This window comes from Ischnura elegans, chromosome 2, assembly GCF_921293095.1.
Source record: "Ischnura elegans chromosome 2, ioIscEleg1.1, whole genome shotgun sequence".
Taxonomy (NCBI): Eukaryota; Metazoa; Arthropoda; class Insecta; order Odonata; family Coenagrionidae; genus Ischnura; species Ischnura elegans.
In genome coordinates this window covers 115,217,092-115,243,789 of record NC_060247.1, presented here as the reverse complement: position 1 = coordinate 115,243,789, position 26,698 = coordinate 115,217,092, and the positions used below count along the sequence as shown (strand labels likewise).

The following is a 26,698-nucleotide window of genomic DNA, read 5'->3' as shown; positions in this document are numbered from 1 at the left end:
CAGTAGTTTATTTTGAGTCCAATACAGTAGACCCTTGCTTTACGATATTAACCTTTTCCCTACAAAAGACATAAATACATATACGTGTGGACGTTTCTTGACCCGGGAGACGAAAGCCGTATATTTACATCAGAGATTTTCTTACACTAGCGAACGAATGCCGTACATAGCTCTCCCCCTTTTATGGTGGTCACGGGTGTAATACGTCTTTGTTTCAGGACCAATACTGCAGGGTTTACCCTCAGAATCTGGGAGCAGGTACCCTGACCCCTCGTCTTTTATTACCCCTCTTAGCGGTAAGGTCATGCCATTGTTTATCCAGTCAGTTTTCGAAATAAATATCTGTTCTTTTCTCAAGAAATATAAACTAAGAATTGAATTCTTTGTGTTTTGAGTAGCTTTTGCAATTTTTAAACGAAATTCTATGATAAATATTAATTTATATCTCGAGTTCTCTATAAACATCAACATGGAAATTGTTGCTGCAATAAATGCGTTAATATTGACCTTAGAACTTCGTTTAAAATTTGACAATGCTGAGAAAAAAATGAGGAATTCAATTCAAAGTCTGCCATTTACGTGCAAGCAACAATTACCCATATGCCAAATACATATATGCAATCCATAAGTTGATCGCAAACCAATGCCACAGGTATGGCCGTAAACCCGGAAAGGAAGGAGCACAACTACCCTCGGAGTCCGCTATAATGCGGAGTCCTCGCTGAGAGGGGTCGAAAAAGGTTGGAGCTGAAAGTGTGTGATTATGTGCGAGACCCTTCTTAACAAATGTCCTCCAAAAATGCTCCATACCACTAGAAAGAAGTCTCTTGGGGCTCAGTACAGCAGTTATGCTAAGACGAAAACTCCGCCGTCTCGAAAGGGTTAATTCTTTCCAGATAGCTGATTGTGAAACGAATTCCAGCATATGCTGAATGGGCACCATATGGATGAGAAATTAGTGTAAAAATCATCAGGCCATGTAAGTTGTGCCATGTCTAAATCATATATTATTAATAAATAATGCATATATAATTACACAATTGATGACACATTGTCTGAATGAGAATAAGTGGAGAAAATCGATGAAAGTTGGAATTTTAAAAAGCATGCCCAATATCAGTTTAGATTGTGTGACACATGCAATGTAAGTTGAACCCATCATAAAGTGTGGGTCAACTATTTGATTAAATACGATACAGTTGAATGAACTTGCGAGCCTATTATAGTTGCAATTGGAAAATGGGGATGATGTAAAGTGCCGCTAGCAAGTGAACTGGGCTCTTTCCGGTACTAGCTAGCTAACTAGGAGCTGGTACTAGCTAGTACACTAGATTGGCCACTCACACAGTAACAATGGACTTTCAATCAATTGAATCTTTTGATTATTCAAAAGATGATTGTGTGATGTCACCTTAAATGTATTTTCAGGTTTGTTTTCTCCTCTCTGCAGACAATTCCACACTAGTTTCTGCATTTGCAATCTCCATTTCTTTGGATAACATCTACAGCATTGCCACAGTCAAAGAGAAAAAGCATGAAAGGTAAAAATACATGGAACTAAAAAAATTGACATATCAGAAAAAACGCTTTATTTCCACCAAACTTGAGTTTTTTTATGAGAAAAATCAATGAATATATAAAAAGTAACATTAAAATAGGAACATAGAACTCTGAGCAAAATGAGTATAATTAGTAACTTCTTCACCAATGACTTCAATCATTAAATAACAAATCATTGGCATTATAATGCTTTTAGGATACAGAAAACTTATCTGCCCATCATATGGTAAGGAACTGTGACAAAATGTCAACCACACTATATACTTCTATAAAGTAAAAAATAATGACTATATAACTTTTAGTTCACAGAGGAAAATAATAAAACTATCCTTCAGATCAAATCAAAGGAAAAAATGATAGGATAACAAATGCCATCAAATAGATGATTGGAAGCAAAAAATTATCAAAAACTGAAAATCAATAAAAAAATAAGCTTGGCCATACCTAGCCTCTTTTACTTTTAATGCATTGGAAAGTATCCCTGTAAACCTCAGTTTGCAAACAATGTAAGACCAAAATATTCATTGGCCCTGAAAGTTGTTGATGAAGTCAGAAAACCCTGGCAGAGCCTGAAGACCTGGATACTTTCTAAACAAATCACTGAAGCATGCATTAATTGCTTGCAATCTATTTTGACCACGAACTGATCTAGAAGCAAATGAACCTAAGTTTTTCACTTCATGTGTAAGTATAGATTCAACATGCTTCACATCAGAAGGTGACAAGACTTCCAAAGTCTCCCTCCTATGAAGGACATTCACCATAAATCTGAGAAGAAGGCATGACAAGAGAACAATAACACTTTGATTTTCATGGTTGCATGAGATGATGTTCATTACTGTCCCCCTCAATGCTGCAGGAACCTTGCGGCAAAGAACTGCATCTGGAGTAGATGTACTAATGTCAACCCTAAATGGATTGTCATCAGTCTGGCAGCAAGTGGATACTTTAACCACACTCCTTGGGCAGTTAATATTCTCACGTGAATTCTTGTTCACCGGCCTATCTGTTTGGCAACAGCACCACCCCTTGGCACCTCTGTTGGCTTCTAGATTTTGCAAACCAGGAAAATCATTCTGTTTCCACAATTCTCTCAAGGGAGAAGTATTCCTGGGCACAAGCCTGAAATTTAAAATTATTACCAATCAAGAGTTACACTCAAAGATTCTATGAATAACCACTTCTACACAGAGAACTGATTGCTTCAGAGCTATCGCTAAAAGCATGCAAGGGTACAGATAGTGAGGGTAGTAATATTGTCTAAATCTCAACCAAGGCCATAAAGCATACATACATAAATAAAGAATAGGCATAACCTACAGGGTTCGCCAGTGAAATCAGACAATTGTAGGTGGCCTTAAGACTGAGTTACGAAGTCGTGGGCAGGGAGAAGGCTACTGATGCATTACCAATTTTTACATTATGAGTCACCTGTCTGTTCCGAAGGTTTTTCAAACTGATCCACCCAGAACCATCCAAGCTCTCAAACACAGACATGCAGACGAGATAGCGGCAACACCTGTCAACATGCTACGAGAGGTTATGCAAAATTTCCTGGCCAGGCTGTAAGAATGCCTTCACTGCGATGGTAGACCTTTAGTGGACAGTGTTTAGAAAAAAATTTTTCTCCTTTTTATTCAAAGTGGGTTATTTTGTTCATTCAGTAAATTAGTAAGAAAATATTTTAAGTTTTTTTTCAACAACCAATTACATACTTATTTTATCATCCTGTTTCATTGGCGGACCCAGGATATGCAAACCTAAATCTGGATTCACCCAATTATCATTTGAGTAATCAGCTTAACATTCCAACTGGCACCCCAAGCAAATTTGTGAGGAACTACTAGAAGCAGGCTGCTAGCAATTAGTAATGAGTGCTTACACAAGAGATGGACACAACGCTGCTGGCATCAAAAAGAAGCAATTTTTGGATTTCCAAAATCATAGCTCTCTTAGTACTTACAGCACAATACCCATTATAAGGTATATGGAACTTTTTAAGCAGTAATAGCCATAAGTGGGTATTAGGAGGAAGAGATCGACAGATTAGACCATTTGTGCCATAGATTTGAAGAGAAACCTGGCTATGGTATTAGCCTTCTCTTGAAGAAAGGTGTCAAGGGGACCATGGGTTAACGTCCTTTCTGAAAGATTGAGTGCTGTACTTGAGGTGATCTCCACAAAACACTCGAGGAGGAATGGGGTCGTGCGAAATATCATGTTTACCCTTGAAAACATTTTATTCTGGTCGAACAACTCAACATTCAAAATAACCGCATTTAGGCCCTTTAGGCACCTCAGGCATGGCTATCTGACATAACACGAACCTGGAACTAGGGTGATTATGTTTTTCTCACTAATTTGCACATTTTGAGACCACGAATTCTTGAATCAGATCATTAAAAAAAAACACCGGCCTAATGCACCATGCCTCAGAAACTGAGGAAATATTGCATAAATACAATACTGAATTCCTGAACGTTTGCACGCTTTTGTGTTCCCTGAAAAACGACAACAAAAGGTCAAATCAACTGTTCTCTTCAAACTGAAGGGTACCTTTCATCAAACTTGGATTTCAAAAGATTTCAGTTTTAGCGATGGATTGCGTGAAAATTTTCAAGGCATTAAAGACACATTTTTTATTTTTAAAGTATACCGGTACTCTTCCTTTAACTTCTTAGAAGAAACAGATAACAACAATACAATGATAAAGATCATCAACAAACCAGTAAACAAGAAGCCTAATTCTTTCTAGGAGGATATATATCTCTTAATAAATTACCAAAACAAATCATTCTTTCCCTTAAATAAGTGACCAGCATATATGTATATTAATTGAACACAGTACACACACATGAACGTTCCTCCACTTATTCACATTTAGATGAAAAACCGATTCCCCAAAAACTGAATGAATAGATCTCCAAGGGTCTTATTCACTTCTATTAACTAATAATAACGGCAACAGGGAAGCACTTACCTTTTGTAAACCTTCACATCATCTAGCGACAGGACCCTGATTTCTTCAAAATCTTCACTGGAAATCTCTTCCCGACTCGTTTCAGGCAGATTGGAAATGTTCTTTGCCTTAAAATTCCATTGACCAGGACCTGGGAAATCTAAGGTAGGAGCAAATTAGCAAAATGAAATTGGGAGGTAAGTGCAAATAAACGGTGAATAATCTGTGGTGATAGCATGGAATAACAACTTCATTACACTGAAGACATCAGGGTAATTTTCAACCATTGAGGTTTAAAGAAGACAACGGGGAACAATGGTTTGACCTGAACACATCAAGTCAAAAGCTGAAACATGGCTCAACAACAATTGCAGCGAGGTCTCTTTAATCCTTTCACACCAGACCTTCGTTGAGGGAAATTCTTCCTCATGATGAGTCTCTTGAAATTTTTCTTCACTCCCCTGAACGAAGCTTTTTTGCGTCGACAGAAGGCAGTGGTTCCCTACCTAACCATTTTTGGACCCAACTCCGTGGGGAGCCGATCCCTTTCCTCGGCCTCTGTCCCAGACCCTCGAAGGATTAAAAGCCCCTTCCTAGCACGAGTCTGTGGTCAGCTGGCTAATGTTTTATAATAATGTTTAATATATGCAAATATTTGTTGCTCGCATCGATTTTTTTACATTCAAAATGAATTTTGTATGTTTTCTGAGCATGCAGAAATTTTAAACAAAATTCTAACGTTGATATAGACAGATTTAGTATATTTACTTGTTCTTCTTTAACTCTGTCGATATTAACATAAGAATTTCGTTTGAAATTTCCATGTGGTCAGCAAAAAAAGATGAATTCATTTCTAGCATTGGATTTCAAAAGTAAGGAACAAATAATTTTTGGAAAAAACACTGCAAATAACAGTAGTTGACTGCGTGGAGAGGATAGGAAAGGGTCGACCTGAGCGGCCGAAGAAGAGACTGGCCTCGCACTAAGGCTGATCTTGAGGGGCGACCCCATCCGTGGGTCTTTTGTGTCCGCCACGGTCACTTTTTTCAACTGTGCCGTACAGGCATGGCATTCGTTGGTTAGGGTAAGAAAATCCTCACCACACAGGTGCGGCATTCAGCCTGAAAGGGTTTCAACACATCAGAGGAAAATTGCTCTAATTTCTTCAACCTCATCACTAGATGGATTTTGGAAGCCTAGTGGATAGTAGGATTTTATACTGATCAAAGGCACTTGAGTTTAAATACCAAATGACGCCTTTGAAAACTCCCACACAAAAATCCTCAAAGTTTAAGGTAGCCCAAGGAAAAGCATTGACCCCTAGTCAACTTTTCAACAAAATAGAAAATTGTGTGTAATGCAAGTTTTTCTAGCTATATCCTCACCTATTAAAAAAATGTAATGGGTTGAACACTGCACAAGTGGTAATAAGAAAAAATATGGTAACTTTGAAGATTAACAAGATGCACGATTATCAAATGCACAAATCAATCAAAATTAAGAAGATACATGCATGCACTGGAAATGATGTCTTCTGTAAAACAATATATTTTTCCTTGGTTATTTCGAAATATGTATGTGTATACTATGAAATGCCTTACAATGGTAAATGAAGAGCAAACTTAGTGCATGTCCACAGTAATTTTATTTGGTACGACGCGTTTCAGCGACCTTACTTCGCTATCATCAGGTACAAAATGCCATATTTTCGTCAAGAAGTCATATATATATACAATCATGCGATGGGAGGGGTATATTTATGAGTCGGCGGAAGTGGGAGAGGGTTTGGGTGGTAAAGGATGGGGGAAGGGGGTGGGGAGGTGGTTAGGATACGTAAGGATTTGGGGTTCGGTTGAAGGTTTGAGAGGGGGGAGGGCTAACAACGGGGAATGACTCAGGAACTCAATGTCATTCAAAAGATTTTCCTTGCGTTTTCTCCTCCTGGTAATTTCCCATTGCTCGAGTGTGTCGAGCCGACGTCCTTTTCCTTCGAACATGCACTAAGTTTGCTCTTCATTTACCATTGTATCATTATGTTCCACAATATCTCGCCGAACACCGTTGAATACATATGAAACGCCTTACTGATTTTAAAACAAATAAATTTTATCATTCGTATAAGACAAGAAGTTGTGATGATGTGCATGTTTTAATGTCAAACCTAAGTGCAACTTCGAAAGGGCCCCATGCAATGTGTGTAAAGTTATAATAATCTGCCACTAAATATTAAAAAGGAAAAAAGATTTTTGGTGTTCAAAAAACAAGTTAGCTCTTATCTTCTTGATAAATGTTTTTACTCTGTAAATGACTATCTGGCATCTACACATTGATTGTATTCATGTATATATATTTTCCATGACGTGCCCTATGTACTTACTTTGGTTTACCTTTTGTATTTTATCTTTTGGGCAAATAAATCTATTCTATTCTATTGATATTGAAAGTATCAAAATATCAAAAAATAGGAATTATGTAGTACATGAGGGAGTTCAAGATAATTAGTGTGCTTTTGAGCTATCATTTTTCTAAGCCTGAAAATCCACGCCCCTCGTAATGTACTCATGCAGACTTCATAACATACAAAGGCAGATCGTACGTAGAAAACATGTATGTATATTTTTGAAACCCTAGCAGCCAAATTGTACAGAATATAATGCGAATTGTTCCATTTTATTGATTTTTCATAATTAGAATGCATATATTTCAATTTCAGACCCATTTAATAAAAATCTTACCTTTGAGGTATTTATTTGTTTATAATGTCCTTAGGGTATTACGTGCTGAAGAGAACCAACCAAGAATACACAATCTCCGTCAGTGTAATACTGTTTACACACCCAGACCAAGAACAGTATTATTTAAACAAATTTCCTATTCTTGGGACCGAAAATTCACTGTGAGTTACCAAAATACATCACTGACGAAAAGAACGAATACAGATACAATGTCAGCAGGGGGTAGCTGAGTGAAACTCCAGACTTGATTTGTTGCTCTACAACGACTGACAAATGAGACTGTCATGGGAGAGGAACATATTAGGAGTGGAGACATGGCACTGGAAGATATATGACACTTAGTAACTTACAACATCTGACGAGGTATTTTGAAGGGAGCAATTCTTCTGATACTCTGCGTTTTGGATTTAATTTGTGTTTTGACCACATTAAATGTTTTTATGTGTTGGGCAAGTGATTTATGAGTGAATTAAGTGAAGAATTTATTAATTTGTTTAAATAATTATTAATTGTAGGATATATAAAGTGAAAAAAATGTGCAGTCAGAACAATAAAAAATAAGTAGCTCTTAAAATAGAAACATGATCATTATAATTATATCCAGAAGGGCTACCTAGAATATCCTGTAGCAGATTGGGTCAGAGTTTAACAGTTAGTTACATAATCTCTGGGTTAAAGAAATTAGTATGTTTCACCCTTTTCATACAAAGAAAGATGAAACATTCTCAACATAGCTCCCAGAGGCTAGGCTCAATCAGGTTGGTTTTCAGGAAGCCACATGCCCTCCACTCTCATCCCTTAAAAAAATTGGGCCAGTCACCTAGTCGCAAAGACATTCAAAATAAATTCCAGTCACATCTGCATGATCACTTACCCGTCCATTTTCTTCACTGATAGCAATTATACCATTTTTCTGAACTGACGGCGGCTGGGTGGAAAATGGAAACTAGCCAATGAGAAGCGCTGCCCCTTCCACCTCTCCCTTCCCCTCCATCCCCTTCCCTTTTCCCCTCCATCCGGTTGACCGGCATTGCCAGCCTTGAGAACAACGGTACTTTCGGGGGTGGCAGAACGAGCGCTGTGCGATCTCCAAAGATTCGACTTGGCAACACTGCTAGCTGGAGAGCGATGTGCACTGCACGGAGTTCGGAGAGAGACTGCGGGCTCTTCCACACTTTCTCCTGTCGCTCTTCTGTGATTGGCTAGAAGAGTGGGTGAGTTTCGAGCACACTCAAGGACAGCCGCTGTCAGTTCAGAAAAATGGCATAGTGTTTTTACTGTCTTCCTTCTAATTACAGGGATGAATTTTGTTTCCCAATCTAGTCCCATTGCCTGCCATTGCCATCCAAACCCCTGTGCAATGAGTTTAGCCTTAAAATTCTCTACATTCTAATGTTCATCACACTTGAGTTAAAATACCCATTCAGCTAAATGACTCATTGATCATGTGGGTGCTTTACAATATCCCACACATCATTAGCAGCCATGTTCCCTATGCCCATGGCCTCCTTCCATCTAAGTGAGTGCATAGTTACCATTAACAGCCTTAAGTGGAGTTTCAGGCTCCTTGATCCACACTCTTGGCACATCACAGTGACTATACACATCGTTCTCTGCTTCACCTGCTTTACAGCATCCACAGGTATTTTTCATCTTCTGCCTTTGGGATAATCTTAGCTCCTCCTTTGCTGGTTCCTGGTGTTGACCCACTCCACCTCATTCAGGTTGATCTCTGGGCCGATTTTCTATTGGTTTTGCCTGGTCAACATTTGGCTCCCCTTCCATTATTTCCCCCGAAGCAATTTCCATCTCCAACAGCTTGTCGATGGGGTTCTCTGCATCCTATTAAACAATCATAGAGCATGCTGGAACAAGAGTGACCGCTCCATCTGAAATAGAGAAAAATTTCTCTTCCTCCCATCCCATTGTTTTCTTTGAATGAAAAACACACTTCCTGAAACATAACACCTCTCTGTATGATGACACTACATTTCTCCATCCTTGTAACCATCTGTCTGTAGCCATTCTTGGTACTCTCCTCATATCCAATCATGATACATACTTAAGCTTTGGAGTCTAACTTGTTTCCTTCTGAAGATTTTTCCCATGCCCTCCACCCAAAGACCTTGATTGTATTCACTTCATCTTGAACAATTTCTCGGCTAGTCCATAACAAGAGTGGAATTGTGGATGCTGAATAGCAGCACATGGACATTAATTTCTGAAGAATACTGCAGTCACCATAGCTTCAGCCCAGAAGTTTTTGGGCATTCCTGATTCCATAATCAAACAAACACCTCATCATTTTGGTTCAACTGCCTCTCAGCAACTCCATTTTATTGAGGGCATTCTTGAACAGTCTTTCAATAAAATATGCCTTTTTGCTCCATGTATAGTTCTCAAAATCTTAGCAAGTGTAGTCCCCTCTAAAGTCAGATTGGAATTTGAGTATCTTCCTTCTATGCTGTTTTTCTACGAATACTTGAAATTTAAGGAATTCCACATATGTGTCTCACATATTTTTCAAACACTTCACTGTCACATGTGCATCTTGAAAAATCATCAATGAACTTCATTGCAAATTGAGACCCTCCAAAAGAATTTTCCCCATTAAGTCACTGTGAATTAACTCTGGTGGACACAAACATTTCCTGAAAGGCTCCTGGGAAAATTGAATTAACATAACTTCAGCTGTGATTGCCTTTCCTACAAACTGCACTGTTACCTAATTCCTTCTTTTCCTTTAAGTCTTTCAGGAATAATAGTTTCACCAAAGCTTCACGATGCAAATTTCTAAACCACCTATGCCACATCTTAGTATCACCAATTGATTTTCTTTCTACTCAACCACCGTTTTCTTCTCGCCAGTTATTATCTTATTGGCATCGTTACAGCTCTCCCGAACGCATTCACTCCACAAACTGTTGATACAGTATATCCTCTGTCATTTCCTAGAGCTAAAGATCAATTCAAAATTGTCTAAAATGACTCCTTTTTCCCTGGAGAACACAACATCTAAACACTTGTCAGTTAATTTGCCCATTACCCAAAGTAATTGTGTTAAATTTTTAGGTCTTCTGGTTTCAGACGACCTTAAATGGACACCACACATTGAAGCCATCATGAATCGAGTTAGCACTGGTATTTTTATGCTTAGAAGGCTGGCCCCATTTCTATCTCTTTCTACGCTCAAACTTATCTACCATACTAATGTTCATGCTCATATATCTTATGGTATTATGTTCTGGGGAATTACACACCATGCAAAAAAATTATTTTCTCTACATAGAAGCAAGCTTTGAAAGCTATGGTTCAAGTGCCTAAGAGGACTCCTGGTAAACCGATCTTTTTGGACCTAAAAATATTAACACTTCCTTCCATTTTTATCTTGAATTGTGCCACTTTTATTAAAATGCATCCTGAGCATTTTCCAAGGAATCAGAATGGCATGACTACCACACTCGTTCAAAATGTGGCGTTCGAACACTCCATCCATCATTTTTAATAAACTTCCATCTGAATTGAAAAGCTGTCCCCCTTCCCTATTCAAAGATAAATTACGTAATTTTTTAGCAGGTAAAGCCTATTATAATATTAGCGATTATTTAAATGATTCTATGTAATTTGTATTATTGTATTCATGTAATTTGTATCATAGTGATTTTTGTGACGAAACCATGCAATGTATATTGCCAGTTCGGTGAATAAAAAATTATTATTATTATTAATTTCTTATTCAGCCCCCACACAAATTCAGGTGTGTACACTGTCTCAGATAGGATCACTGTCATTCCTCTTCCATCTTCCTTCGGAGTCTGAATTGATACTATGCCCCTATCTGCAATGATGGTTATACCTCCATTTCCTATTTTTAACGTTCAGGGATATCCTCTTGCAACTAAGTGTAGCATAGGCGGATCTGGGGGGGGGGCACGTGCCCCCCCCCCAGACCCTTAAATATTATGCAAGATTTTTTATACGGTCCCATAACTATTGAGCTCATTTTGTATTACAAGGTATCCTTGTGCCCCCCCCCCCCCAGAAAAAAATCCTGGATACTGCCTTGCTTGAGCCCCCCCCCCAGAAAGAAATCCTGGATCCGCCCCTGGAATGAAGCATTATTTGATGAGAGTTCATGTAGTCCGCAGAGCATGAATATAGGTACGAGTCCCTTTGTTTTACATGGCTTTCCCAGCTGAACAGTAGGCTCTAACACTCTTTACCTTCCCCACTAGATCACTCACTGCTGTTTCATTGGCATCTTCGTTTCAGAATTGCCCTGACTGACAATGTTAAGTTCTGTACAAATGCACAAAATGTGAAAGAACTTTTCGACATATTTCGGTGCACTACAGCATCATCAGGACTAACACGCAAACATGCTCACTCAAATAAAATTTTAACATATTGAGTTTAACTTGTGAACTGAGTATAAGTTTCATTACTTTTCTGCTACGATGGAGTTCTACAAAGCATCTGCCGCAATGATCATTCTGATCAATTTTTATCCATTTGGAGAGTCCAAAAATTGGCATGCATTTAGTACTTACCCGTTGGTACTACTCCTCATCTGCATCATGATCCCATTTCAGCATCATATTCAAAAACACTTTCAACATGTACCAGTGTGTAATAATTCGAAGCCTGCCACATGAATGGCAGAGAAATTTGCATAAATTATTGCATTATATAAGAACAAATTCCCCTGGACTGAGAATCGAAACTTTGGTTTGCAGGTCACTACACTATCCAGGCTCCTAGATTCCCATGGTTTTTCTCAAATAAATTCAAGTATATGTACCAGTTTTTTTCTTTTTTTACACGGCAAATTTTCTCTTTATCTACAGTAACATTCTTATAGACACACATTGCACACGTAATATAAGTCCAAGCACGCATGAATTTACAAATAAAAATATGACCCAATCTTGTGTGCCATGAGCCACTTCTCGACTTCCAGAAAGGGAAAAGAGAAAATTTATCCAATGTCAAAGCACGCCTTATTCTGGGAGCACACTAAAATTGAGGGAGTGAAAATACAAAGAGTACAAGTGATTTCTTTTGTAAACAGAGTAGGGTAGAGAAATTGATAGAAGAAATGTACAAAAACTTGGTGTCCAAGGTATACGATTGAGTCTCTGTTTTGCCTGATATCGCCATAAAAGATTATGATAGGTGTTGTAATTATGGTATTATAGAAAAACCTTACACAGTAGCATACGATAGCTTGATCATGAATGGCATTACAGTACACAGTTAAAACATCTTCGGCTTTAAGCCACGTGACAGTTCCGATCATAAGCAATAATCCAATGACTGTGTATCTTAACGTACATCAAGGAAAAATCGAACATTGATCTTGAAATCATAAAGGAGTGATAGAACGGTTTCACCAGCGGATACAAGCTTGCAACAACTTACCGTTTACATACGCCATGGCATGTAACACTACAGCATGCAATTAGTTCTCGTGATGCCAAAAGAAAAGATAATGCATAGATGCATAAATACCTGACATAAATACTAACTTTGAGCAGGCGAAAGGAGAGAATACGTCTTGCCCTTTTTCTTAATTCTGGTTTTCTTCGTGCTACCCACATAGTAGCTCTCATTATCATCCTTTGGTGGCAACGGCCTCAATTCGGGCACAGTAAAATCATGTTTATCGGTGATATTTAACTCATTACTTGCTTCAGCCATTGCCGGTGAAATAAAACAATATCAAACTTTTCAAACTAATAAAATAGCGCCAATTCCTCCAATATTTACCTCGATATATCGGGATCGACGAGAGATCGAATATTTCGATTCGAGACGACTGTCGTCAGGGTCGTCAGTCACACCTTCGTCGTCAGTCCTTTAACTCCACTAGTTATCATAACGCAATCCAGAGGACTCGTCGGTATGTAGCACCCAGAGTCCTCTAGATTGCTCTCTCAACACTACTCTCTCATCATGTCATGTCAACTTCGTAGTTATTATATGGCAATATAGAGGACTCTGGTAGCACCTAGTTTTCCCAAGAGTTTTCCTAGTGGTCACTACCGTAACTACGTGAGATTGGACTTCGCCAGCATATACAATTTAACGTCTACGCTATATTTTCCTTGTTGTAATTGACATAAATGTTGCGCAATCATAACTATCGTAATTACGTCGTGAAATAATTTATAAATTCAACAAGATATTTTTACTACGTTGGCACTAAAGGGAAGGTAGACTATGTATTAATAATCAGTGTCAACCTCTCTTTCAGTAATTCCATCGCTGAAATTACGGCCTATATACAGGAACTGGATCACGGTCTTTCATCATCCGTCAGAATGGTGGACCGCGGTGTCAGTGAATGAGCGACTCACTGTTTTTAATGTTTATATTACGTATGAAATTGATAGCCAATAATCATGGAAGGATATTCCTCTGACAATAGTGACAGTGAATACCATGCCGTTGCTCTTCCGAAGAAGGTTTTGGATTGGTCCTATTTAATGTTGGATTCTCAAACGCTAGCACACAATTTGGAAGCACTTTGTTCGGATGAGAGACGGCACTTCGAAAATGTAGAGGCAATTCTTCTAGCCAGCAATCAATTAATTACCATTCCAGTCATAATTTCTAGATTTTCGCACGTGAAAGTGATAAATGTCAGCAATAACGGTATGGTTAGACTACCAGAGGCATTATGTGAATGCCCATTGACTTCACTGATTGCAAAAAACAACCTTCTAGAGAGTGACTCCATCCCAAAATCGCTCGGAAATGTCATATCTTTGATGGAACTTAATTTAAGTGGTAACAATCTTACTGCTTTTCCTGAGCAAATTTTGGAACTGTCTAACTTGAGGTATTTGTTTTTGGGTGGAAACAGAATGACCGAAATTCCTCAAGAAATATGGAAGTTACACAGGTAGGTCATTTATTCTTAAATTAAACATGTGAACTCTTGGGTAAATGGTTTGCATCCATTCAGTGAGTAAACAACTAAGTGATTATCTAGTTTGCAGGTCCTTTATTTAGGTGGTAATCGTTTAGTAGAAATACCAGCTTCTGTTGGTGAACTCCAACATTTGCATTCTCTAGTACTTTGTGACAACATGCTAGAGAGTCTTCCATCCTCGATTGCTAACCTGCATTTGCTGAAGTCCTTGCTGCTTCATAAGAATCAACTTAGGACTCTCCCTTCAGAGATTATAGCCCTCAAAGGACTTTCAGAGGTAAAGGCATTGTGATTTGTGTATTGTAAATGTTTTCTTATTTTTTTGCTGTTATAAATTGATTCTTGTGGTATTATGAGAAATTTAGTCTGCCAAGCTTTTACATCAACTTTCTTTACTCTACAGCTGAGCTTGCGGGACAACCCATTGGTTGTTAGATTTGTACGTGACATGACTCACAATCCCCCAACTATGCTTGAATTGGCTGCTAGAATCATTAAAATTCATTCAATACCTTATACGTCTGAGGAAGTACCACAGAATATCTTTGAGTATCTGAATGGTGCCCATTATTGCCTCAATCCAAAATGCAAGGGTGAGTATAAGTCAAGGCCTGGTTACTTGGTATACTAACCCATACGAGTTAACGTCCAAATGCATAAACGATTTGTGGTAGACCTGAGGAGAAAGTTTGCGATTGCACGAACCAAATTGGCACGAGTTGGGTCTTTAATGCGATGCATTTTTACATTCATTTGCAATTTTAAATGTTTAGACATTCACTCATACTGGATAATGAACCGTATAACTTTAGGTCTTTAGGCTTTGCTAAAGTGGATTTTTCAATGGCCACAAATAGCTGTTTATTTTGAGTGTGGTGTGGTTTCATATGAGAAAGGTTTGGTGGAAAATTTTTCATTTGATATTTGTTCATCTTAATTTTGATGGCTTTGTGGAAGAGTTGGGGTTTGAACCTTCACAGTGCTCTGTTGAAGTTAACTTTGTTGTTCACCCTAGTTGAATCAAATGATACCTACCCATTGGATCCTGTACCTTAACTCAACAGGCGATATGATCAAAATTATGAGGAATGAATGTATTTTCAGGAATGAATGTCAGCCTGAAAATATGCAGTTTGCTATATGATCTACAAAATTCTCTACTTCCCCTTCCTTTTCTACCATCCTCTCTCTTTCCACTTTTCCCACTTGGCTTACATGATAGGAAATAAGCTAGTATTACCCCCATGAAGTGGTGTAACTTGGAATATGCTTTGGGGGGCAGTTATTATATCTTAAAACTTGGCAATAGTTTTTAATATTTCTTTTATATCTCTGAGGCTTTGGGGGATCTATCCCCCCCAGTTATGTCAGTGCCACCATGGATAAGCAACCAGCGGTGGGCCGTGAAACGCCTGACCAAATCTGGTTAAACACATGTATACTCGCGAATTATTATTGAAGCAAGTCAAGCCATGAAAGCTTCAATCAAGAAAGTTTGAAGACATTTTGTCTTGTGGACTGCATATGCATTTCAGATGAGAAAACCACGTTTGTATACCTGTAAATCATATATGTACCTAAATAAGATATTGTTTTCCTTTGATAAACTGAGGAGGACCAACAGATTTCAAGCCCTGGACACCTCAAATTGACGTAAAATAAATGGGGCTGGTAGGACAAGTAGGCTATACCTCAGATCAGCTGGTCCTGGCCATTTTGTTTACCATTACAAGTGGAGCTAGTTTTATTGACCTGATTTCTAGTAATTAATAGATGTACTGAGTCTACTTTCAGCTAGAATAAGCAGTTACCCTATCTCAATTATTCATCCTCACATTTGGTCTTCTGATAGGAAATCTGCTGTGGTCTACACTGCTGGTGCTCACATGGACCTGAGTGACAGACTATTATGTTTCTATGAGCAGCTGCAGGGCCAATATAACATGTTGTGCCCTTGGTCCTCCAATTTGGTCTTCATCCAGAAACTCCTCTGTTTTGTCTTCTATTCTCCTTTAGATGACTCATGTCAATAACTTGGATACATTTTTAATCAGTTCCATTCTCCACAAATATTCACCCTTCTCTACTCTCTTCTTTTGGGGAATAGGAATGGTAATAAATACCAGAGTCTCTATTTAACATACATGGCAGCTGTCCCTTCACTGCTCTCCACAAATTTTGCTTCCCCTGCAAAACAGAGCTGAGAATTCAGGTCTAATTCTCTGCTTCCAGGTTCTTTGAAATGAGATGAAGGATATCCTGAAAACATCTTAGTCACAACCTGGATTAACTGCATCACCTTGAAAGTCTCCTCATTGCCTCCCATAGCTCATTTTTAAGTAATTGCCCCTCTGTTGTAAATTATTGAATTTTGTATTAGGGCTGTCATTACAAACCTGTAGAGGTGTGCGAACCTCTCAAAGTGAGATTGAATTAATCATATCATACTCCCATCTATTGTAACTTTTACTTAGCTCTATACCTAAGCCGAAATACAACTAACAAGGAGACATCGCCAAAGTGATGTTCAGGATCTACATCCGGATGTTATTTTCTGAAACTATAAAGGTAAGGTAGAAAAAGTGTCACTGCTTTCTTCCACATAGGCCCGGGTTTGAGAGATATTCGCATGTAAAGCTTTGGCGCACCATGACATCCCTTGAGTAATCGTCACCTATAACTACGGCTGTGGCGGCGCGGTCTAGGGTGCTAGTCCTCTAACCTGTATTGGGTATCCCGAGTTCGAGTCCTAGTGTCGGCAATATTTTTTCTCTCTTCTAATTTTTGAAAGCACTGTTAAATTTTATCCCCATTCGTTTTATTTAGTTACTTCCTGTTTTTTTTAATTTAATATCAATTTTTGGATTTTAAACGAAACTCCAAATTGTGCCTCACCACGAGAATTAGAGGACGTATATAATTACTTACGCGTGAATTACCGTATAATGTGCTCATCATGCACACCTCTGCCTCGCATCAGTTTGGACATCTATTCATAAATCGTTCTCCAGTTTTTGGTGCGTGTGCCTCCACTCTCAATGTCTATTTTCCATTTCTGAAGCACCGGTATTTTCCGGCTTCAACGTTTCTATTCAAAATATCATTTCCACAAGGCTTTTCCTCCATTAGATTTTATCCACAGCCCACCCACTGTCTTCCCAACAAATCTTGATCCTTACAACAGAATATCCTTCCACTCACCATGCCTCCCTTATGACCTGCCTTCTAGCGTCCTTCAAAGACAACCGTCCCAACAACCCTTCCTCTACAGCTGACCCTCGATAATCCCTGAATGAGGTACCAAGGCCCAATTGTGTAAAAACAGGTGCGAAAGCTAAACAAAGAAGACCTCAAAAACGGCTTGGGTAGGCTGCTGGAAAGCAGGATCATTGTACTGGAAGGGTAGGAGGGGAAACTGGCTAGGGTCAGTAACTTAATGTGAGGATAGGCAATGGTGTTCATTTGTTAAGAAGAAAGACTTGAGATTACGAGTATACAAAGAGGCTGTGGGAGGAATGGCTAGGGCGAGGATGATCAAATTCCCCGGATTTTTGTGTGAAGTAACTAAATAAAACGAATGGGGATAAAATGTAACAGTGATTTCAAAAATTAGAAGAGACCCACACTCGGCCCTCCATCAGCCAATGCCTCTACCGTTTTTTTTCCTTTCCGAGACCCCACAGGAAAATATCAAGTTAAAAGGGGAACAATGGAAACGTGTTTCATCCCTACCCCGTCTCACCAACTGACCTTGATCGATCTCCCAGTTTCTGGAGGCCAAATGCTAGGTGAGTCATCTACTGAGCCCGAAGATATCTCGATAGCTTTCAATAATTGTATGACACGCACGAGGTTCAAAAAAAAGAAAGAGATCTAACACGACGCATATCTGACAGAATTTAAGTTTTTTAAGCTCTAATTGTTTTTGACAAAGATTTATAGTTACAACAAGGCTACTAATATTAAAAATAGTCCAAACAGTACAATTTCTGAAGAAACAAGCGTAGCATAAGTGCATTCAAACAAGACGAGACCGACTGGAAACTTCAGGCAACGCAAACTGCGTATATCACATTGCTGCGCCTTCGCCCCTTCGCTTTGAAGGCAACGACCACACATGCAAGATCGAACATGTTCGTCCCTTGCTCCTTCGCTCGTAGCCTCGTTGCTTCGATGACGGAGAGATCGCGCCCCTTCCCCTCGACCTCTCCTTCCGCGCTCTTCACTTATAAGCAATTCTGATTTCTCCTATCCACAATTTAGTCCAACAATGAACACACTCGTTCGAATTTTTTTAAAGCGCAGGTTTTGACACCAATATAATTTTCAGTTGCAATAATCCTCATATTAGCGTCTGAAGATGATTTTTGAAAAATCAGGTCCTCAGCATAATGAAAATTACTCGGCAAGGCAGATATTGACTATTAACCAGGTATGTCCTTCAAAACTACGCGTTTCTCTACGTTTGATAAGCTATTACTATATGCAGTATAAATGCCGCGGGATACCCACTCGTGGCAGTAAATTTAGTGCGCCCTCCGGAGCAAAAACCCCGCGTGATCTTATCCATGTTCACCTCTGGGGTACTGACGTGACGGCGCTATGATTACAAAAAAGCAAACAGGAGCATTTTAAAAATATGTCACTAAGGGAGAAACTCCCCTGCCTGCTGCTTGTTTTTGACCTAGGGTTTCAGATGACTGACTCACGCTGAAAACCAAGGCCACTCAGTTCCCCTTGGACTTGCGACCGGTAAAGGGGAGGGGGGGAAGATAAGAAGTTTGTGTAAGAGGCGCACCCTCATTTTCGGCTGCAATTTCTGGGAAAAAAGGTGTGCCTCTTACACGCGCTTTTACGGTAGTTTCAGAAAATAACATCCGCATCCAGATCCTGAATGTCACTTTGGCGATGTCTCCTTGTAAGAGATAATTTAAATCAATTACATGGAAGCATGTTAAGAATTGCTTGACACCTATAATTGAAACATCTTGTTCAAGATCTCCATTCATTAGTTAATTTTTATTTGTCCAGCAGACTTCTTCCCAGGCCCTCACAGACACCTGTGATCCACTGGTTGGGCACAAGTGTGTTTGCGAAACATTTCAAAATTCCTGCATCACCATTTTAATGAGTAGTTATCATAATCATCTCTTCAAATTCAACTATGTTATTTGCAGAAAATCATCTTTGCATTACAAATAAATTACGTATGCTTTGCAGATAGAAATGCTACCAAGATCACTGTACTGAGTGATTTTTTTTCAGAAATTGTGTCTTTTCCGTGAATAACTCCATCAGAATATATTCCCTATTTTCCACCTTTTCCTTGAACCCTAGTAATCATTTTTTGCCAAAGTTTAAGGGAGAAAATTTAGGACATAGCTTTGTTAAGTGATGGTGGCTCTCCATATTTACCATGCTGAATGGTTCTTACCTTTGCACTGTCTTCTTAGGTGGTAGCTCTTTTCCAGAATACATTTGGATGAATTAACTTATGTGAACTGACTGAATTAAGTGATTGAGTACAATGTACTTTTATGTAAATATGTTGATTCATATGATGTACAGTTGAGGACCTCAAAACCGGAAAGCTTGGGACCAAAGGTTTCTGGATTTCTGGTCTTCTGTGCAAATGCTTCTATATTTTTTTTAATGAATTAACTTATAAATGCGTGCAGGCTCTTGTGCCTACGTGTCCTTGCCTTGGTCGTTAGCGTATGTTCATAGCTTGTGTTAACTTACTACTCATCCCAGAACAAGGCTCGGAGAGTGGTGCCACGAGGTGGCAAGTTGCAACACTATGTTGAGGAATTATCAAACGTTCCGGATATCTGGTTTTTCCAAAAAAAATTTAGAACCTAAATTTCATGCAAAAAAATCATGAAATCTATGTTTTGACTGGGAAGGGATGATTTTGATAGAATTTTTGCCTCAGTGGAAGAATATAAATACATCATTAATCTGCGAGACCCTTAAAAAAACCTTGAGAGAACAATTCAAAACAAACTGAGGAGAATGTTGACGAAGTGAGTTTGTTTGTTGCACAACAAATCCTGCATATGGCCAACTCACCAGGCGCTTTTGAATTCAGTTGGTTGTGACATTTAAACCACCGTGCTATTTCCAATTTTAACTTTAAAAATTTTCAAAGTGGTAGCACAAATGTGTATGCTTTGAAAGAGTTAAAAAATTTCTCTTCTGTTTTGTCATATTTTAATTTTTTTATTAATGTTCTAATAGTTTTTCCACTCAACCTCTTGAGGAAAGTCATAGAAAACGGGATTAAAATATATTATTGCACCAGTATATTAATCTTTGGGAAAATTGTTCTTAACAAAATATCTAGAGGCATAATCCATCAAAGCATGCTTCTTCGTTCAGTTCATCGGTGATTAGTTGTGGCAACATAGCACATAAGCCAGGATGATAAACACAGCACAGCATAAGCTATTTGATGATAATCATTTCATGAAATCATCTTTTTACTTTACAGAACATTACAAATAAATTACGTATGCTTTGCCGATAGAAACGCAACAAAGGTCATCTTTTAAAGTGACTCACTCTTGAGGAAAAGTTGTTTAAGAAAATTTTCAAGAATAGGTGTTTCTTATGACTTATTATTCCAAAATTTATTTACACCTGCAGATAACAGATCTGTGTTCTTTGCAATCAGGCCCATGCTGGGCCACCGGGACATATCCCGGTACACCCTCCAGCCTGGAAATCTTTGATTCTGTTCCTAAACTGTTCCTGTTCCGAAACTGACAAATTTACAGTTTGAATACAAACACTGAGGAGTTAACTTGATTTCAATGATGTCTCATTGAACAGCATAATTAACACTGTATTAAGTAAAGAAAATAATAATTAAAACTAATATAATACAATTTGGTAAGATTCAATTCAATCTCAAGAGGGTAAGGATCAAAATTTATTTTGTTATATAATACACCCCCAGACTGTCCCGGTAATCCTCCCTGAGCATAGTGCTGGCACCCTCTGGCTATGGCCGTCCACCGCCCTTAGAAGGGCCTGTATGCAATAGATGTTGACACCAATGCAGCTGAATTTTTTAAGGACACTACTTTTCGACATGACTCCTTGACATGTGTTGAAAAAATGGGCACTCTTTACATCATTGCACTCATAAAACATTCAAATATAGGTTTAAAAAATACTAGAGTATTCATTGTAGACTGACGTATAAACTGAAGAAAAATGATAGTAGCTTTTATGTACACTTTTTTGTTGTTAAACTTCAAACTTGAGTGTGCATAGTTTTGTGTCTGATTTTATCTTTGGGAATAATTTTCTGTTAACTAGGGTCAAAGAGGAAAGTTATATTCCCAAGTGAATGTTTTGCTGCATTCTTTTGTTTGCTAATAAAAACCATTTTCTACCTCTCCTCAATCCATTTGGTCCAGAAATCTTTGTAATAATTCTCTTCTTAATTTTTATGAGTAGCCACTCAGAGTATATTGTATTACTCCCTAAACAAAAATCTGAAATAATGATCGTTATGGAGAAAAATGTAGTGCTTTCCTGGCAAATAGACTTCGTAAAATGTTCTCAGGAACTGTACAACTGCTGACATTTCGATGGCCGAGTTGCCCTTCTATCCCGAGAACATTTTACGATGATTGTTATGGCTTCAAAACTACTTTGTTCATGTAACCATCATATTTTAGAAACTTTTGATGCTTGAGAAATGATCGTATATTGTCACTTCTATGTGTAAAAGAGAGCTCAGGAGTCTAGGTCTTTGTGTAAGACCTGTGAACTATTTGGGCATTGCTGAATGTTCTAGGTTATAGGCTAAGTCATTACCTCTAAGCTAGCATTTGTGACCCATGATTGATTAACCCCTGTTGAGCAGGGTGTGTTAGAATATTAACAGGTCCCATAAAAAAAATGCTGCACCATAAATTTAATTTTCTGCTGTATCCTTGATATCATTCATTAAAAATTTAGAACTGAGAAGTTTCTTGCCCTCATCTGTGAAGACCCTTTGGGTGAGATCCGTCCATCTCAGAATAAATAAAATCAAAGACAAGTCACACTGCTGGTAGTTATATTTTGGAGCTCAAAATTCTTTTCTTCAATGCCTGGCATTTCAGTAATTTGTAGAAAAATTGAGGAAAAATCATTTCCCTTGACTGAGATTCAAATCTCCCTCATTTGCACCACATACTTAGTCACTATTCTGCTAAGGCATTAACCCTCCCTTCTAAGTTTTGTTGGCTGTGAAGGACAAGATAGTTTATTGGTGTCAAGAACACTATGCCACGAGGAGTATTTTTGTGCTTGTATCCACAGTCCTTTAGCAGAAGACAAAATTATGGATGACATCATATTCCCCATGGATATTATTCATAGAAATGATTGCTGGTTCTTTGGCAGTTAATTGCTTGAAAAAATTCAGTATTCTTATTTCTGAGAATCAAAATATTTGGGAGCTCATTTTTCAAAGAAAGACTCAAAAGAAAGCAATGTAGGGTGGGCTAAAAGATGATCATATATTTTTTTTATAGCTAGCAATATATTATCATTAATAAAGTCATCGAGTGCCAGGGTGACTAGAGAAATAGCTGAAGCCAAGACTTTTTCGACGATATATCCAGCAATGTAAATGAATGTCATTTTCAATAAAAAAATTATAGACCTTACTTATGAATTTGCCCTTGTATTTGATCTAAATTGTTATGCTTTCATGGTAGAAAATATGGTGAATTATTAGAGATATAAGGAGACTCATATTTCTGTGAGCCTTGACCATAGTCAGCAGGATTAAGATACAAGCATTCCCTTCTTCCTTAAGTTTTTTGGGGATTCATTGTCAGTGTTTAGTAAAGCATAGCCCAAGCATATTCTGCCGGTTTACTTGTATCTTGCCTCTGCAAGCTTGAATCAAATATTAGATACTCTTGACCAAGTTTTGAGGTTGTAAGCTATTGGATCAGTTATGCAATATCATTATGAGGAATCATTTTTGGGCATACACTCGAGGAAAAGCCATCTTGCGTGTTATGCAATCTAATCAGATACATTACATACTGTATGCCGGCAGGTATAGGAATGGTTTAAGTGACATCAGTATCTCCACCTATGGCATTATTCCTTCAGCAGCTCCTCTTGGCAAAACATGAACAGTCATGCTAGCATACTCAGTGTGCCAATGATTATTATGAAAATTATTTCAAATTGGGTAATGTCTTCCAGTTTACAGCTTCTTATAGTCATGCATGTTACATTTTGCTTATTGATTTAATTATTTGATATCGTTGTAATGAAAATACTCGTGCTTTTCACATTTAATTTTTTTTCCAAACTTTAAGAGGCATCATTCTTTCTTTGAGGGGTTTCCTAAAGTCTTTGTTGTCATAAAAATTTGTATCCTTGGCATATAAAACGTGATTCACATCTATAAAATTTTATCAAGATTACTGTGTCAGGAAAAGCTGGGAAAATTTTAAATTTCCTCACATGCACAGTGGTGCTGGTATACTGAATGTATTGATGTGATCAAGGTTTCTAGTAACTGTGTTTGTTGTTATAATTTGGATTCCATGCTTTTGAAATTCAATTTATAATTAGGAAATAGAACTGCATAAATACTTGCAGGCTGCTTCATGGATTTGAGCAATGTATAAAAATGACAGCGGGGCACTCAGTAAGACTGCTCATGACTTAAACGTTTTTTAGTGGCTATGTTGAGGGAAAGTTCAATCCATAATGTTACAACATATGGTAAAATGTAGCCATTTGAATTACTAAACATACATATAGGATATTCTGTTAAACTACGTAGTCTTTCACCTCATCCTTTTTTGTATCATTTTTCTTGTTCTTGAAATTTCTTCTGCATTATTTTCCACGATTGAATCAATGCATCATATGTCACCATCACGGCCAGGCGGCACCAAACCTAGGCCACTCGAACTGCAAGATTTTACAATCGTATTCACTATACCCAGTAATGTATACTTGCTGCTCAACCTGAACTGTCTGTTGCCCCTGACCAATAATCCTGGCTACAGTCCTAGTCACCATGCAGCTGATATTGTTTTTTCATGTGTGTTAACCAAATATGGTCTATGATTTTATGAAAAAGTCAGTTTGAAACCTTTATAAATGTAATGGCTTACCCCCCAGGAATTATCTACTATTAGACACTTCAGCATTAATGATTGGATAGAATGTTTTTGTGCCAAGGAAGTGTTGAGCTTATTCCATTGTTTTTCAGTGGTTGCAACTTACTTTCAAAATTGATATCAGTGTTTATGAATTATGCGCTGGAAAATGGGCCACCACCCTAACTTAGAATTGTCTTTTGTATATGTGAAAAGTTTTCTCTCCATGTAGAAGTTTTTTGTGGCTAATTATCTGATATTAACTGCTAAAAAGATAAATAGTTGCAGAATAGTGAGTTTTAGGAGGTGATTTAAAATGGCACTGTTTGTCATCTTGTATTACAATAGTTTAGGTGTCTGTGAAAGGCTGCGTATCTGGAATTCAAGGGTTTTTCTTTCATTAATGGTCATTATTTTGTAATTAGGCGGGTATTGGTGGTGTTCTGGGTCAGTTTTGGTGGGATATTCTCTTGTTTTAGCCTGTGATGTGGTAACAGTAGATTGTTAAAGATGATGTTGATTCCCACGCAGCAGAACAATGATCCATGATGGAACCTTGAATGTTCTAAACTGGTCAGACTGACCATTCGTAACAGTCGAGAATTATTGTTGGAATATTCAAATCTACCTTTATTGGCTTATTAATTGTATACCTAGCCAACCTATAAGTACCGATAAACAAAACTCAATATCCACACAGAGAAGATAAGTAACAATTAAGACAAGTTATGTACTTCCTATTTTGTGTATTTATTATTAGTATACATAATTCTGTCCAAACAGTAGATAGTCTTTAAGATCAAGATTATCAATGCTTGTCTATGTTTCTGCTATGACATGCGAATGTCACAGCAGTAATTGGCAGTAGTAGATATGGATAATGTTATCTAATGTCTTATGAACAGGTCTAACTGAACATTTTCAATGTCCAATAAATTGATTGAATGTTCAAGATAGCCTTCATGTTTTGTGTTGTTTGGGTGGCATTTATCACAAATTCCTGATATTGATTTTATCTTCTATAAGAATTTATAATGGAGAATTTCAAGAGAAAGGAGATTGGGGGCAAAGAGAAATGGTTAAAAAAAAGCATAAAATTCATATTAAATGTCAGAAATTAACTAAAGTTGCATCTGAATAATTTTGTATATTCATGAGGAATGAACACTACGGTTCCATTAGAAGGCCCGAGCACAAAGTTAAATGAACTTAAATAACTTATGATAACCACATCTGAATGTGTTTTACATTGGTTTTTATAAGGGAGTTCTGTCCTAAGATTTTAGATCTGGTAAATTACCATCAGTTGTCAAGATTATGCTGATTTTCTTTGAAGGTTTAAAGTAAGGCTAGCTTTTAACACATCAAATGCTAAACACAACATTGTTGCAAGTGATGCCTTCGTAAAAGTCAGCACAGTCTATATGGCATCCTGCTGAAAAAACTTCAATACTGCCAGAAGCCCATGTGCGTTATGCTGGTACAACTTCGTTTTAAACCATCAGTTTTGGAAATCCTGTTTCGTATGATCTAGGCTAATTCACTATATATTAACAAATTTACTTTTGGTCAATGATCAAGCACAAAAAAATTAAACAGCATTATTTTTCATTCCAGGTGTTTTCTTTGACAACAGAATAGAACACATAAAATTTGTCGATTTTTGTGGGAAGTACCGCATCCCACTTCTTCATTACCTTTGCTCCTCCAAATGTATGGAAAATGTGAATGCTGACTCGGCAGAAGAATGCTCGCTCTCAAATGATATGATGAAAAAGGTTCTCCTGGGTTGAGACATTTAATCCGTGAATTCTTGTTCTTATCTTCCAATTAAAATGAGAATTTTTGGTATCCAATCCTCTACAAAGAGGAATTTGCAACATTCCTTTTAAGTGCTCAGTGAACCAACTAATAACTGGCCATTTTTTATCTCGTCAATCCCACGTGTATATTATAAAAGAGAAGCTTGTATTCTACTATGAGTGGCACCAATTTGTTTATGGCATAGATCAGCCTCTATTTTTGTACTATTTGTAAATCTACTATGATATTTAAGGGAACAATCATGGCCCTGTGATATTTCGTTAAAAAAACAATCTCCTGATGCAGAAGAAATCAAGACTGATTGTAGCAATTTTTCATGTGATAAGAAGTTTTTATGAATTGAACCAAGTTCTTCAAAAGTATCGAGTTTATGATATTGTTGGTGATGTTTACTTTTCCTGTGAAAATGTTATGATGGATGTATTCCAGACTTCTTGTAAGTTGATCTTTGTAATTAAAGGCAGCTATACCACAGTCCCATTGTGTTTTCCTATGGTGTTGTTGGCTTATCCCATAGTTTAGCGTTGACGCAGGGAGGAGGAGGTGTGCA

The 26,698-nt window shown here is 37.8% G+C and overlaps 2 protein-coding genes across 4 annotated transcripts; one reads left to right on the top strand and one right to left on the bottom strand.

The window, feature by feature from the left end:
- Positions 1-1,572: 1,572 nt before the first annotated feature.
- LOC124154450 lies at positions 1,573-13,117 on the bottom strand. 3 transcript variants are annotated; one of them, XR_006863919.1, is made up of 4 exons: positions 13,024-13,117; positions 12,783-12,944; positions 4,541-4,679; positions 1,573-2,682 (listed from the first exon to the last, which is right to left on the bottom strand). XR_006863919.1 is itself a non-coding variant. In XM_046528188.1 (3 exons), exons 1-3 carry the CDS (start codon positions 12,952-12,954, stop codon positions 2,082-2,084), a joined length of 912 nt encoding a protein of 303 aa, XP_046384144.1. In that variant the 5' UTR covers positions 12,955-13,013; the 3' UTR covers positions 1,573-2,081. The 3 variants fall into 3 exon arrangements, 2 of the variants coding, with proteins under 2 accessions (XP_046384144.1, XP_046384145.1); XM_046528188.1 differs by lacking the exon at positions 13,024-13,117 and having other exon boundaries at positions 12,783-13,013; XM_046528189.1 differs by lacking the exons at positions 12,783-12,944; positions 13,024-13,117 and adding an exon at positions 8,790-10,768.
- Positions 13,118-13,319: 202 nt separating this feature from the next.
- Positions 13,320-26,622, top strand: LOC124154449 (leucine-rich repeat-containing protein 58). The gene is made up of 5 exons (XM_046528187.1): positions 13,320-13,401; positions 13,511-14,161; positions 14,252-14,468; positions 14,595-14,784; positions 25,942-26,622. The coding sequence occupies exons 2-5, from the start codon at positions 13,659-13,661 to the stop codon at positions 26,115-26,117; spliced, it is 1,086 nt and encodes a 361-aa protein (XP_046384143.1). The 5' UTR covers positions 13,320-13,401; positions 13,511-13,658; the 3' UTR covers positions 26,118-26,622.
- The last annotated feature ends 76 nt before the right edge of the window (positions 26,623-26,698 follow it).

What these genes read in the sequence shown, in the direction of transcription:
- LOC124154449 (XM_046528187.1), top strand. Translation starts at nt 13,659, where the DNA reads ATGGAAGGATATTCCTCTGACAATAGTGACAGTGAATACCATGCCGTT. An exon ending in GAAATATGGAAGTTACACAG is followed by an intron (nt 14,162 to 14,251) that starts GTAGGTCATTTA and finishes GTGATTATCTAG; the next exon opens with TTTGCAGGTCCTTTATTTAG. An exon ending in CCTCAATCCAAAATGCAAGG is followed by an intron (nt 14,785 to 25,941) that starts GTGAGTATAAGT and finishes TTTTCATTCCAG; the next exon opens with GTGTTTTCTTTGACAACAGA.
- LOC124154450 (XM_046528188.1), bottom strand. Translation starts at nt 12,954, where the DNA reads ATGGCTGAAGCAAGTAATGAGTTAAATATCACCGATAAACATGATTTT. An exon ending in TCTCCTTTCGCCTGCTCAAA is followed by an intron (nt 4,680 to 12,782) that starts GTTAGTATTTAT and finishes CTCCTACCTTAG; the next exon opens with ATTTCCCAGGTCCTGGTCAA. An exon ending in GATGTGAAGGTTTACAAAAG is followed by an intron (nt 2,683 to 4,540) that starts GTAAGTGCTTCC and finishes TTTAAATTTCAG; the next exon opens with GCTTGTGCCCAGGAATACTT.